Here is a 15,663-nt window from a genome sequence, read left to right as displayed (position 1 = left end):
AGCGAGAGTTGCACCCCTTCTGAAAAAACCTACACTCGATCCCTCCGATGTCAACAACTACAGACCAGTATCCCTTCTTTCTTTTCTCTCCAAAACTCTTGAACGTGCTGTCCTTGGCCAGCTCTCCCACTATCTCTCTCAGAATGACCTTCTTGATCCAAATCAGTCAGGTTTCAAGACTAGTCATTCAACTGAGACTGCTCTTCTCTGTATCACGGAGGCGCTCCGCACTGCTAAAGCTAACTCTCTCTCCTCTGCTCTCATCCTTCTAGACCTATCGGCTGCCTTCGATACTGTGAACCATCAGATCCTCCTCTCCACCCTCTCCGAGTTGGGCATCTCCGGCGCGGCCCACGCTTGGATTGCGTCCTACCTGACAGGTCGCTCCTACCAGGTGGCGTGGCGAGAATCTATCTCCTCGCCACGCGCTCTCACCACTGGTGTCCCCCAGGGCTCTGTTCTAGGCCCTCTCCTATTCTCGCTATACACCAAGTCACTTGGCTCTGTCATAACCTCACATGGTCTCTCCTATCATTGCTATGCAGACGACACACAATAAATCTTCTCCTTTCCCCCTTCTGATGACCAGGTGGCGAATCGCATCTCTGCATGTCTGGCAGACATATCAGTGTGGATGACGGATCACCACCTCAAGCTGAACCTCGGCAAGACGGAGCTGCTCTTCCTCCCGGGGAAGGACTGCCCGTTCCATGATCTCGCCATCACGGTTGACAACTCCATTGTGTCCTCCTCCCAGAGCGCTAAGAACCTTGGCGTGATCCTGGACAACACCCTGTCGTTCTCAACCAACATCATGGCGGTGGCCCGTTCCTGTAGGTTCATGTTCTACAACATCCGCAGAGTACGACCCTGCCTCACACAGGAAGCGGCGCAGGTCCTAATCCAGGCACTTGTCATCTCCCGTCTGGATTACTGCAACTCGCTGTTGGCTGGGCTCCCTGCCTGTGCCATTAAACCCCTACAACTCATCCAGAACGCCGCAGCCCGTCTGGTGTTCAACCTTCCCAAGTTCTCTCACGTCACCCCGCTCCTCCGCTCTCTCCACTGGCTTCCAGTTGAAGCTCGCATCCGCTACAAGACCATGGTGCTTGCCTACGGAGCTGTGGGGAACGGCACCGCAGTACCTCCAGGCTCTGATCAGGCCCTACACCCAAGCAAGGGCACTGCGTTCATCCACCTCTGGCCTGCTCGCCTCCCTACCATTGAGGAAGTACAGTTCCCGCTCAGCCCAGTCAAAACTGTTCGCTGCTCTGGCCCCCAATGGTGGAACAAACTCCCTCACGATGCCAGGACAGCGGAGTCAATCACCACCTTCCGGAGACACCTGAAACCCCACCTCTTCAAGGAATACCTAGGATAAGATAAGTAATCCTTCTCACCACCCCCCCCCCTTAATGATTTAGATGCACTATTGTAAAGTGGCTGTTCCACTGGATGTCAGAAGGTGAATTCACCAATTTGTAAGTCGCTCTGGATAAGAGCGTCTGCTAAATGACTTAAATGTAAAATGTAATGTAAACTGTATGTTGTAATGGTGGAGTAGTTGCCTGAGAGCACATGGTCTGTGAATGTTTTGTATTTTTTTTTATTGTATAAACTACCTTAATTTGGCTGGACCCCAGGAAGAGTAGCTGCTGGCTTGGCAAATACAAATACAAATACTCCACACACAGAAACTCATACAAGCTCCTTCCTCACTCTCCCTTTGGTAAATCAGACTGTAACTCTATCCTCCTACTTCCTGCTTACAAGGAAAAACTCAAACAGGAAGTATCAGTGACGCACTCAATACAGAAGTTGTCCAGACAATTTACAGGACAATTTCGCTAGCACAGACTGGAATATGTTCTAGGATTCATCCGATAACACTGAAGAGTTTATCCCCACTGTGACCGTACTTACATAGCTGTCAAGCATTGCAAGCCTTGCAGATGAGCTAAATGCCTTCTATGCTTGCTTTGAGGCAAGCAACACTGAACTATGTATAAGAGCACCATCTTTTCCCGATGACATTCACAAGGCCATGGGGCCAGATGGAATACCAGGACGCGTACTTAGAGCATGCACTGTCCAGCTATAAGTGTCTTCTGGACCCACTCCAATTTGCATATCGCCCAAACATATTCATACATGATACAATCTCTATTGAACTCCACACTGCTCTCATCCACCCGGACAAAAGTAATACTTATGTAAGAATGCTATTCATTGACTACAGCTCAGCACTCAACACCATAGTCCCCTCCAAGTTCATCACCAAGCTCAGGACCCTGGGACTGAAAACCTCCCTCTGAAACTGGATCCTGGACCTCCTGATTGGCCTGCCCCAGGTGTTGAGTGTAGGCAACAACACATATGCCATGCTGACCATCAACACGGGGGCCCCTCAGGGATGTGTGCTTAGTCCCCTCTTGTTGTACTCCCTGTTCACCCACGACTGCATGGGCGTGCACGACTCCAATACCATCATGAAGTTTGCTGATGACACGACGGTGGTAAGACTGATCACCAAAGACGATGAGGCAACCTATAGGGAGGAGGTCAGAAACCTGGAAGTGTGGTGTCAGGACAACTACCTCTCCCTCAATGTCAGCAAGACAAAGAAGCTGATCGTGGACTACAGGAAATGGAGGGGTGAGCATGCCCCCATCCACATCGATGGGGCTGTAGTGGAGCGGGTTGAGTGCTTCAAGTTTGTCAGTGTCCTCATCACTAAGGAATTAACATGGTACACACACAGCCACACAGTGGTGAAGAGGTCATGCCAGCACTTCTTCACCCTCAGGAGGTTTAAAAGATTTGACATGGGCGCTCAGATCCTAAAAAAGTTCAACAGCTACACCATTGAGAGCCCAGTACATCACTGGGCCTGAGCTCTCTGCCATTCAGGACCACTATAAGGGTGCCCTCAAAGAGCTAGATGTTCTTTACCATTGGGCCATCAGATTTGCCACCAATGCTCCTTATAGTACACATCACTGCACTCTATACTCCTCTGTTAACTGGTCGTCTCTGTATACCCATTGCAAAACCCACTGGTTGAGGCCTCACTCCCCCTTATCTGAGATAGCCTAGTGTTGGACTAGTAACTGAAAGGTTGGAAGATCAAAGCCCCAAGCTGACAAAGTAAAAACAATCTGTTGTTCTGCCCCTGAACAAGTTCCTAGACTGTCATTGAAAATAAGAATTTGTTCTTAATGGACTTGCCTAGTTAAAAAAATAAAAACTATGCAAGAACTATTTAGTAAAGAGCAGTCAGCTGTTATTCAGTCTATAATGGAGTGGCTGGCACAGTCACCAGATCTCAATCCTATTGAGCAGTTGTGGGAGCAGCTTGACCCTATGGCAAGTAAGAAGTGCCTATCAAGCCAATCTAAATTTTGGGAGGTGCTTCAAGAAGCATGGGGTGAAATCTCTTCATATTACCTCAACAAATTGACAACTGGAATGCCAACGGTTTTCAAGGCTGTAATTGCTGCAAATGGAGGTTTCTTTGACGAAAGCAAAGTTTGAAGGACACAATTAATATTTCAATTAAAAATCATCATTTATAACCTTGTCAACATTTTGACTGTATTTCCTATTCATTTTGAAACTAACTTCATGTATGTTTTCATGTAAAACAAGGACATTTCTAAGTGACCCCAAACCTTTGAACTGTAGTGTATATAGCTACCTCAATTTCTTCGTACCCATTCACATCGACTCAGTGCTGGTATCCCTGTATATAGCCATGTTATTTTTGACTGATTATTGTTATTCACTGTGTATTTATTTTTGGAATAGGACCAGTAAGTAAGCATTTCACTGTTAGTCTTCACGTGTTGTTTTATGAAGCATGTGACAAATAAAATGGTATTTTATTTTCCTGGAACAGACACCTTACACACCTTATTAATACACCTCTTAGAGTTAGTTCTCTTTCTGAAAAGAGAGTGTGTGTGTTTGTTTGTGTTTTTGTATACAGCTGAGCGAGAGGATAATGGGTTAAAACAGCCTATGGTTAAATTCAAGAGCAGTGACATCGTCTGAAGAGAGGAGCGGGACTGTTGGAAGCCCTTCCTGACTGGAGCTCCTTACCAGGCTGGGCTGTAACCTGAAGCAAAGGGGGGAGGGAGAGATAGAGAGAGAGAGAGAGAGAGAGGGTGGAAACGAGAGAGGGGGAAGAGACAAAGTCAGAGAGTGAGGGAAGGAAAGAGAGAGGGAGGGAGAAAGAGAAAGCAACAGAGGGAGAGAGAAAGAGAAAGAGTGTGATGTCAAACCAGCTGAGCTCAGAAAGTAAACAGAGCTCCAGACTGCAGCATGCTTTCTGCGGTACGGGGACTGCAGCTGGGGGAAAGCCACGGGGGGACCCCTACGCTCCCTCGCACAGGCACCCAACACTCCCCCGGGACCGGTGGATCTTCCCTCTCCATCATTCTCTTCATCCTCATCTCCCTGTACCAGGGGCTAGCATGGCCCTACGGTAAGAGCCCCTGCAAAATCAGATATGTTTCTCTCTGTCTCTCCACCCTTCCTCCTGTCTTTATCTCTCCTTCTCTTTTTCTCTTAAAGGGCAGAAAGGCTTTCAGAGTGCCTTGTGAAAGAAGAGCCATACAGTGAGATGTTAAGTAGAAGCTTTTGTAGAGGGAGGAAACAGAGTTTGTTGTTGGTTTCCCTTAAAGAACCTGCTGTGGGATCCTGCTTTGGGATCCTGCATGAGTCAACCTCTTGGTGTTTTAACTTGTTATTGTCTACTTAAGAGTCATCACGCTCTTTCTTTCCTCACCCTTTACTTACTGTGCAACATGATTTCATATCTGCTGAGCACTTTACATTATTTAATTTCAACTGACCATCTCTTATCTGAGATATGTGCTGGATCCCAAACAAAGCCACACATTCCTTGTAAATAGATGGAGCCGTTCCGAGCCTGCTTATCATCCTGTTAAACATTTGGCAGTCTGTGTCTATTGACAGAGTGTTGAGGATGAGGTCTGCTCAGAAGCATCCGTCTATTGGCCCTCATGACCATTTGAACCACTGCAGGGTGTGTATCATATTGGAGTGAATAATAGAGTCTCTGCTGATGTGTCTACCATACTGTGTCTCTCATAACTTTCCAGTGAACTACACAGAGACTTACTAACTATAACTAACACCTCCAGGTGTTATGGCAGTACAATAAAGCCTAATGTAAAACGTTTTACGAGGTAGACTACAACCGTTTTAAAAACCTGTAACGAAGATACCTCCCTTCGGCGATGAGAGATGTGCCAGATTTTACTACTTACCTGATAATACACAGCAATTACAGCAGCGAGACTGACTCAGGCTATTAATGTACCAGTTGCTTCAAATTCATTATACAATCAGTTGATGAAGGATGAATTCGGTTGAGCAAAACAGCAATCACTATGGAACTGTGCCTAGAGGGAAGGTTGTGGGTTTGATGGTTTTTCTTAAAGAGCAGAAGTGATTACACACTGGAGCCAAGTATTTGGCGTGAGGGCAGTGCAAGAGAGGAAACATAAGAGAGAGAGAGACAAAGAGAGATGGGGGGGGGGGGGCAGGAGAGAGATTTAAAAACAAAGACAAAGACAGACAGATAAATCTTTTGAGAATCCTTAACTCTGAGGCTCAAGCTGAGTTCAGTCAGCAACAGGCTGCAGGCTGCCTGGACATTCTTTCCTGTTGAATGTGGGGTTCTCCCTCCACTGTGCTTCCAAAGGACCTCTGTGCTTCTTACACATTTCCTACTCTCCAGTCAGTCAATGATGTTTCCTCACAGCTTATTTGGCTAAGATCCCCAGGAGGCTGGTTTAGGCTAATGGGTAGTTAGCAGTTGTAAATAGAGACCAAGGTCACTGGCAGAGAGAAGAGAGGGAGAGGGGAGAGGGATAAAAGGAGAAAGAAGAGGGGAGAATTAAGAGGGAATAGGGGAGATAAAAAGGGGAAAGGATGAGGGGAAAGGGCAGAGTGGAGGTGGGAGAGATGAGAGGAGAAGAGTGTCACGTTGGCATAAATAGGTCGGGAGACAGGCGCAGGAATGCATAATAGTTTTTTTTATTAAGCCCAAATTACGGCGTGCCGTGTAAAGGCACGGGGGCGAAGACCAAATAAACACATGACAAAATCCAGGGTAGAAACCCAAAACAAAAGAGCGAGGAGTACCTCAAATAAATAGCACATGCGCACAATGATTAACACACAGGACGAGATCCGTAATCATCTGTGCATCATCACAATGGCACGAAAGCCAAAACACACAGCACAGGTAGTCACAGGCACCATGGACATTGTAACAATAATCGACCACACAATGGAAACCAAAGGGTACACTTATACAAGTACTAATCAGTGGGAATAGGGGACAAGTGTGCATAATGAAAGTTCTGAAGGGATCCGTGACAAAGAGAGAGTGACGGGGGAAGGGTATGGAGAGTCTGCCATTGAAGAGAAAATGTTGGCGAAATTGAGCGTTTGGAAAATAGAAAATCATATTGTCTGAAAGAGTTCAGTTCAAGTCTCAAGTTAACACACCAAATGTAAAAAACAAATGTGCAAATTTCAGGCTCCTGTTTGACCTAGATTTCAGTATACATTTTTACCCACGATACACAATTTAACAAAAGTGGATAATAGAGAAAAGGGTGTATGTATTGAAATGGGCTTGTGGTTTCTTATCAGACAGATGTTTACTTAAAGCATTGCAGAGGTTGTCCATGGAGCCCTATATTTGGGATCAGGATCCATATGTGTGAACAGAGCTACAGTATCCCCAACACACTACATCCCACATACTGTACACCACACAGGAGGTTGGTGGCACCTTAATTGGGGAGGATGGACTTGTGGTAATGACTGGAGCGGAATGAGTTAAATGGCATCAAATTCATGGTTTGATACCATTCTATTTCCTCTGTTCCAGCCATTATAATGAGCTGTCCTCCCCTCAGCAGCCTCCACTGGTACACCACTCCCCCAGAGGAGTTTCCTGTTCCACGGCCGCTAAATCGCTCAGACCTCAAAATATAAGACATCTGCAGCCAGGGAGCATAGAGAGTCAGCATGCACACAAAAGTGCACACGTGAACACACTACAGCTATTCTGCTCTGCGTACGGGGACAATTTCTTTGGTAGCAGATGCAATGTGTCATCTTATTGATAGTCAATATTTCCTGACGCAACTGTTTATTTCATTACAACCCAGACAAAGAGCCTGACACAACAGTGGCGAGGCCACAAGACACACAGCTCCTGAATCACAACACTTCCTGTGACATAAACACATGTAGCCATCAACAAGCGGCAACAGAGAAGAATTGAGATTTTTAACAGCTATGACAGAGCTCTGAATGCAGACGGCATTAATCTCTGATATGACGTTAACTCACTGCTCAGCAATGCTCAGCGCATCAGTTCTCTCGCTCGCCCATACGCATGAACACACGCATTAACACATGCATGAACACATGCATGCCCGCGCACTAGCTCTCTGTGTTTTCTGACTCTATTGTGATCTTAATGGTCCTCAGTTGGGGTAGCAGGCTTTATTTAAAGATGCAGTCTATGATATTGTGCCATTTTTAGAGTAGAGGACAGGGAATAGTTTTTTGGAGGGTGTGGGGGGGGGTGAGTACAGTACTCACAGCTGTGCCTCAAAGCATTTGGATGTGAAATCAGAGATGAGAGGAATGAAAAGAAGTGTGTGGACTTTTTATACACAACAAATAAAGAGACTGTAGAGCAACCTTGAGTTTGACCCCAAAATAGACATTTATAAGGGGACTGCCATGAGTTGATATGAGTTGGCATGCTGCCAGGGCTGAAGTGCAAGCTGGTTTATGGTCAATATTAGGATTTTGGCCAATACAATTCGGCACAATATACATACTTTGTCTATCAGTCAGAGCAGCTACATATTGGAAGTGGTGTATCAGTCAGAGCAGCTACATATTGGAAGTGGTGTATCAGTCAGAGCAGCTACATATTGGAAGTGGTGTATCAGTCAGAGCAGCTACATATTGGAAGTGGTGTATCAGTCAGAGCAGCTACATATTGGAAGTGGTGTATCAGTCAGAGCAGCTACATATTGGAAGTTGTGTATCTGTCCATATGGTTTGTCCTTTATATGCTGCTTGTGTTTGTCTGATAGTGTATGACCTTTCTGAAGGTCTTGTTACTGTGTGAGACCTGTGGCATAGAGGGGGAAGTAAGGCAGCAGGGTAGCAGGGCACTAGGACAGGGCTCAGACACAGACATATTGGCACCTTTGTAGGAGGATTGTCTGAGTGTATGTTCTGCTCCCAAAAACAATGATGTCAGCATCTGGATCCACATCAAAGCCGGATGGCACATGTTAACAACCTTACAACCTGTGTCTAAACCCAGCAATGGGATGGGGTGGGGGATGGTGCTTTAAAGGGGGAAATGGGGTCTCCTCTCCCCACCATCCACCAGATGACAGGGTTTCTTTGAAAAGGCTCAGATTATTGCTTTTTTGGTTTCCCCGGCTCCTTGACGTTCTTGTCGGAGCATATCTCCCACAACATCTGGGATGGAAAAAACAGATACCAATTACATAAGGCAAGAGTAGCCACACAAACAGCACAGAGATCTGCATGCCTAGCCAAAAGCCTGGAAAAATAACTTACCGGGGAGTTTTCTATTTGTTGGTGTGTTTTTCTTTTTTCTGTGCTAAACTGTGAGCAGTTAGCACAATTGCGTAATGCTAGCAGGGCTGTTCACAAGCAACCCAATCAGAAATAGTATGCAGGCTATGTGAGGAAAGAGAGAAAGAAAATATCACAAAACATGCAAGCATTTATTTCTTAATCAAGCTTGTTGTGTGGTAAGGGGTTGTGTACGACTATCAGTGCCCTGGGCAGGAGAGATTGAGCCATGCACAATCCATATCAGGTTGTTACAATGCACCGGTGTGGTTGTGGGCAGATCAGCATTATATTTGCATACAGATAATGGCAGCATACTGTGATTGCCTGTGCACATAGAAAGGGAGCCAAAGAGACTATACAAGATTATGCAAACACAAACATGAAACCTGTGCCTTCAGTTCAAAAGAGGGCAAACAAGGTAAGATTGACACATTCAAAGCCCAGACAGTCTCAGGTTCAATATGTAATGCCTACAGAAAAGAGGCAGGAGAGAAAGGAGTATAGGAAAGGATTTGGTAAGTCTGTGCTATTTCCCTCACACTCTCACAATTATGTTGTCAGGCTTGGCAATTGCAGAAAACACCTAACTTAAAGATAATTAGTAACAAAAATGCATGCCATAGGAAATTCGCACATATTTTTGCAAGGGTGAAAGTAGACTAATTTCTTCCCAGTACAAGGACCTCCTAAGTGTACGAAACATTTTTATAGGCCTAATCTTAGAATTAGGCTATATAGAACCCTAATAACTTCTTCGATATAGGGGGCACTCTTAATTTTTGGATAAAAAAACATTCCCGTTTTAAACACGATATTTTGTCACGAAAAGTTGCTTGACTATGCATATAATTGATAGCTTTGGAAAGAAAACACTCTGACGATTCCAAAACTGCAAAGATATTGTCTGTGAGTGCCACAGAACTAATGCTACAGGCGAAACCAAGATGAAATTTCATACAGGAAGTGCCCCAGATTTTGAATGCGCTGTGTTCCAATGTCTCCTTATATGGCTGTGAATGCGCCAGGAATGAGCCTACACTTTCTGTCATTTCCCCAAGGTGTCTGGAGCATTGTGATGTGTTTGTAGGTATATCATTGGAAGATTGACCATAAGAGACTACATTTACCAGGTGTCCGCTTGGTGTCCTCCGTCAAAATTATTGCGCAATCTCCAGCTGCGTGCACTTTTCCATTTGGTTCAGAGGAGAAAGGCAACTGCCACGAATTATTTATCATCGAATAGATACGTGAAAAACACCTTGAGGATTGATTCTAAACAACATTTGCCATGTTTCTGTCGATATTATGGAGTTAATTTGGAAAAAAGTTTGGTGTTGTAATGACTGAATTTTCAGGTTTTTTTCTTAACCAAACGTGATGAACAAAACAGAGCGATTTCTCCTACACAAATAATCTTTTTGGAAAAACTGAACATTTGCTATCTAACTGAGTCTCCTCATTGAAAACCACCTGAAGTTCTTCAAAGGTAAATTATTTATTTGAATGCTTTTCTTGTTTTTGTGAAAATGTTGCCTGCTGAATGCTAGGCTAATGCTATGCTAGCTATCAATACCTCTTACACAAATGCTTGTGTAGCGATGGTTGAAAAGCATATTTTGGAAATCTGAGATGACAGTGTTGTTAACAAAAGGCTAAGCTTGTGAGTGAATATATTTCTATAATTTCATTTGCGATTTTCATGAGTAGTTAACGTTGCGTTATGCTAATGAGCTTGATGCTATGATTACGCTCCCGGATACGGGATTGCTCGACGCTAGAGGTTCAATAATTTTGAAATCTGTGGACCTGAAAGTAAAGATTTGTATTAGACTATGTTTTAAAACTTCTTAAGGCTAGTGGAAGCCCTCGACAACATCCGCTGAAATGACAGAGCACGGAATAACTTAACTTTCATACATTCACAAGTGCAATATACCAAATTAAAGCTTAACTTCTTGTTAATCTAGCCATCATGTCCGATTTCAAAAAGGCTTTACAGCGAAAGCACGCCATACAATTATGTTAGGTCATTGCCTTGTCACAAAAAACATACAGCCAAAGAGAGGAGTCACAAAAAGCAGAAATAGAGATAAAATGAATCACTAACCTTTGATGATCTTCATCAGATGGCACACATAGGACTTCGTGTTACACAATACATGTATGTTTTGTTCGATAAAGTTCATACTTATATCCAAAAATCTACATTTACATTGATGCGTTATGTTCAGTAAGGTTGTGCCATGAAAACATCCCGGAGAATTTGCAGAGAGCCACATCAATTTACAGAAATACTCACCATAAACTTTGATAAAAGATACAAGTGTTATGCATAGAATTATAGATATACTTCTCCTTAATGCAATCGCTGTGTCAGATTTCTAAAAAGTTTCATGGAAAAAGCACACCATTCAATAATCTGAGTACAGAGCTAAGCCACAAAAACAAACCATACAGATAACAGCCATGTTGTGGAGTCAGTAAAAGTCAGAAATAGCGTTATAAATATTCACTTACCTTTGATGATCTTCATCAGAATGCACTCCCAGGAATCCCAGTTCCACAAGAAATGTTTGTTTTGTTAGATAAAGTTAATATTTATGTCCAAATACCTCCTTTTTGTTAGCTCGTTTAGTTCACCAATCAAAATTCACGAGGCGCGGGCAAGTCCAGACGAAAGTTCAGACATAAAGTCAAAAAAGTTATATTACAGTTCGTAGAAACATGTCAAGCGATGTATAGAATCAATCTTTAGGATGTTTTTTATCATAAATATTCAATAATGTTTCAACCAGACAATTATTTTTTCTTTAGAAATGAAAAGGAACGCAGCTCGCTCTCACGGCCGCACGTGTGACTTAGCTCGTGGCATTCTGCCAGACACCTGGTTCAAACAGCTCTTATTCGCTCCCCCTTCATAGTAAAAGCCTGAAACAAGGTTATAAAGAATGTTGACTTCTAGTGGAAGGCTTAGGAAGTGCAATATGACACAATTTACACTGTATATTGGATAGGCAAAGACTTGAAAAACTACAAACCTTAGATTTCCCACTTCCTGTTTGGATTTTTCTCAGGTTTTGCCTGCCATATGAGTTCTGTTATACTCACAGACATCCTTCAAGCAGTTTTAGAAACTTCAGCGTGTTTTCTATCCAAATCTAATAATAATATGCATATATTAGCTTCTGGGCCTGAGTAGCAGGCAGTTTACTCTGGGCACGATTTTTCATCCAAACGTGAAAATACTGCCCCCTATCCCAAACAGGTTTTAATGTTTCATAAACACAATCAGTCATGAGGTTTTCATCTGATTGTCAAATAATTCCTTCAAATGACTCATGTAGGATACCCGTGCACAGAGGTGTGTTCAAAATACAGTTTAAATCTTTTATTTAACTAGGCAAGTAAGTTAAGTTAACAAATTATTATTTATAATGACAGCCTAGAAACAGTTGGTTAACTGTCTTGTTCAGTGGCAGAACAACATATTTTTACCTTGTCTGCTTGGGAAATCGATCTAGCAATCTTTCAGTTACTGGCCCAACACTCTAACCACTAGGCTACCTGCTGCCCCAAGTTTAAACCTCATAGTTTCTCTTCTGTCATTATTACTTGAAGCTAGTCTAGAATACTATGTAAATAAAGCCTTGCTCACCAGAATATTGCCATAAATCAATAGAATGATCAATGTATGTATTTTCTGTGGTTGAAAATGAAGTACTCTCAGCTTTTATGTCGCTGAAAGAAATTGCACATTTAGGCTACACAACACTTACTCCAGAGAATGAATTTCACCATGACATTCAGGGGCCTCTATTGAGACATGCAGTTTGACTGCTGGAATTCTTTTGGAGTGGACCAACATGCACAAGTTAGCCACATTTTTAAAGTGATTTGTTTGAAAAATAGATGAAAATATAGGCCAATAAAAAAAACATGTTGGAACGTTTTCACAGTGGTAAAAAAAAAGGTTTGCTCCCTATACTTTCAATGCATTTTTTAGAAAAACGTGGGTAAATGGCGTTTACTTGCATTTACACTCCACTAGGCCTACACCACTACAGGTAGCCTACCCTCTCAGCCGAGGCAATTTTACACACATGAACACACGCAGAACAGGCAGAACAGGTAGCGTACTGGTCAAGAACTATAGGAAACGTGTGATCTCTGTAATTGCAAACAAAGGTTTCTGTACCTGCTTTTCTGATGTATCAAATACTTATGTCATGCAATAAAATGCAAATGAATTACTTAAAAATCATACAATGTGATTTTCTGGATTTTTGTTTTAGATTCCGTCTCTCACAGTTGAAGTGTACCTATGATAGATATTACAGACCTCTACATGCTTTGTAAGTAGGAAAACCTGCAAAATCGGCAGTGTATCAAATACTTGTTCTCCCCACTATACATCTGTTGGTCACAAAAGGTAGGGGTGTGGATCAGAAAACCAGTCAGCATCTGGTGTGACCACTCATCTCCTTCGCATAGCGTCTATCAGGCTCTTGATTGTGGCCTGTGGAATTTTGTACCACGCCTCTTCAATGGCTGTGCGAAGTTGCAGGATATTGTCAGAAACTGGAACACGCTGTTATACAAGTCAATCCAGTGAAAAGCAAAATCAAATCAAATCAAGTTTTATTTATACAGCATATTTCAGACTTCGAATGCAACTCAATGTGCTTTTTACAGGAAAAAATTCATTAAAAACTATGAAAATAATAGCTGAAATATTTACTACACAACAAACATAACATAAAAAAACTAAAGAATGACAAAATAACTTAACAAATAAAAAGCATCCTAAGGAAAGCAAAGCAAAAAAAGATGTGTTTTAAGATCTCTTTTAAATGTGTCCACATTTTCAGCCCCCATCATGTTCTCTGGCAGGCTATTGCGGAGGCTGGGGGCATAATTACTAAAGGCTGCCTCTCCATGCCCCTTGGTTCTTTGGGATAGTTAATAGGCCAGTGCCAGAGGACCTGAGGGACCTACTTCCTATATAACTTAAAAGCATGTCTGACATATTGGGGTGCTCAATCGTGTATGGAAAAAACAATAGAACATATTAATTAAAATGAATTCTAAAACTTACAGACAGCCAGAATGCAGAGACCTTAAAACTAGTGTAATGTGTGCTCTCCATCTGGTCTTGGTCAGTACCCATGCTGCAGCATTCTGTATGTTTTGCAGTTGACCAATGTCTTCCCAACAATGCTCAATTGGTAACATGTATGACGAGTATGCAGGCCATGGAAGAACTGTAACATGTTCAGCTTCCATCAATTGTCTACAGATTCTTGCGACATGGGTTTGTGCATTATCATGCTGAAACATGAGTTGATGGCAGCAGATGAATGGCACAACAATGGGCCTCAGGATCTCATCACAGTATCTCTGTGCATTAAAATTGGCATTGATAAAATGCAATTGTGTTTGTTGTCCTTAGCTTATGCCTGCCCATATCGTAACCCCACTGCCACCATGGTGCACTCTGTTCACAACATTGACATCAGCAAACCACTCACCCACACGACTCCATTGACACTGTCTGCCATCTGCCTGGTACAGTTGAAACCATGATTCATCTGTGAAGAGCACATTTCTCCAGTGTGCCAGTGGCCATCGAAGGTGAGCATTTGCCCACTGAAGTTAGTTACGTCGCTGAACTGTAGTCAGGTCAAGACCCTGGTGAGAATGACAAGCACGCAGATGAGCTTCCCTGAGATGGTTTCTCAGTTTGTGCAGAAATACTTTGCTTGTGCAAACCCACAGATTCATCCGCTGTCCGGGTGTGCTGGTCTCAGACGATCCCACAGGTGATCAAGTCCGGATGTGGATGTCCTGAGCTGGCATGGCTACACGTAGTCTGAGGTTGTGAGGCCAGTTGGACTTGCTGCCGACTCTATAAAATGAAGTTGGAGGCGGCTTATGGTAGAGAAATTAACATATTCTCTACAGTCAGAATACCATTTGTACGATCCATCAAAACGTCTGTGCATTTATTTATTCATTATTTTACCAGGTAAGTTGACTGAGAACACGTTCTCATTTGCAGCAACGACCTGGGGAACAGTTACAGGGAAGAGGAGGGGGATGAATGAGCCAATTGTAAACTGGGGATTATTAAGTGACCGTGATGGTTTGAGGGCCAGATTGGGAATTTAGCCAGGACACCAGGGTTAACACCGCTACTCTTACGATAAGTGCCATAGGATCTTTAATGACCTCAGAGAGTCAGGACACCCGTATAACATCCCCCTACACAGGGCAGTGTCCCCAATTGAAATATTTTTTTAGACCAGAGGAAAGAGTGCCCCCTACTGGCCCTCCAACACCCCTTCTAGCAGCATCTGGCCTCCCATCCAGGAACTGCTGCAGCTTCAGAAGCAAGCCAGCAGTGGTATGCAGGGTGGTATGCTGCTGGCATTGCGTTGTGTGCCAAACTGCACATTTTATAGTGGCCATTCATTATCCCCAGCACAAAGTGCACCTGTGTAATCATCATGCTGTTTAATCAGCTTCTTGATATGCCACACCTGTGAGGTGGATGGATTATCTTGGGAAAAGAGAAATGCTCACTAACAGGGATGTTGACAAATTATAGAGACATACTTTTTTTGTGCGTACGGGATTATTTCTGTGATCTTTTATTTCAGATCATGAAATATGTGACCAACTCTTTACATCTTGCCATTATATTTTTGTTGAGTGAGGGCCACAGATGGCACAGAGAACACCAGTATCCGTGCTCCAAAATGAAAAACAAAACAATGAGCTCTCTAAACAGTTGACTGACTGTCACGACTTCCGCCGAGGTCGGTTCTTCTCATTGTTCAGGCGGCGTACGGCGGTCGACATCACCAGTCTTCTAGCCTTCACTGATCCACCTTTCATTTTCCATTTGTTTTGACTTGTTTTCCCGCACACCTGGTTTGCATTCTCGCATTACTCGTCTTGCATATAACCCTCTGTTTCCCCCCA

The 15,663-nt window shown here is 43.3% G+C and overlaps 1 protein-coding gene across 2 annotated transcripts in view; it reads left to right on the top strand.

Moving 5' to 3' along the window:
• The first annotated feature begins 4,185 nt into the window (after window positions 1-4,185).
• The window catches only part of LOC135509242 (inactive serine protease PAMR1-like), a 48,214-nt gene continuing 36,736 nt past the window's right edge, over window positions 4,186-15,663 (top strand). For both annotated transcript variants that reach the window (XM_064929733.1, XM_064929732.1), the window contains exon 1: window positions 4,186-4,486. In XM_064929733.1, coding sequence (XP_064785805.1) covers window positions 4,324-4,486 — 163 coding nt within the window. In that variant the 5' untranslated portion in view covers window positions 4,186-4,323. The remainder of the gene's footprint in view (window positions 4,487-15,663) is intronic.

Source organism: Oncorhynchus masou, chromosome 22 (genome assembly GCF_036934945.1).
Source record: "Oncorhynchus masou masou isolate Uvic2021 chromosome 22, UVic_Omas_1.1, whole genome shotgun sequence".
Classification (NCBI taxonomy): Eukaryota; Metazoa; Chordata; class Actinopteri; order Salmoniformes; family Salmonidae; genus Oncorhynchus; species Oncorhynchus masou.
This window is presented reverse-complemented; position numbering and strand designations above follow the sequence as displayed.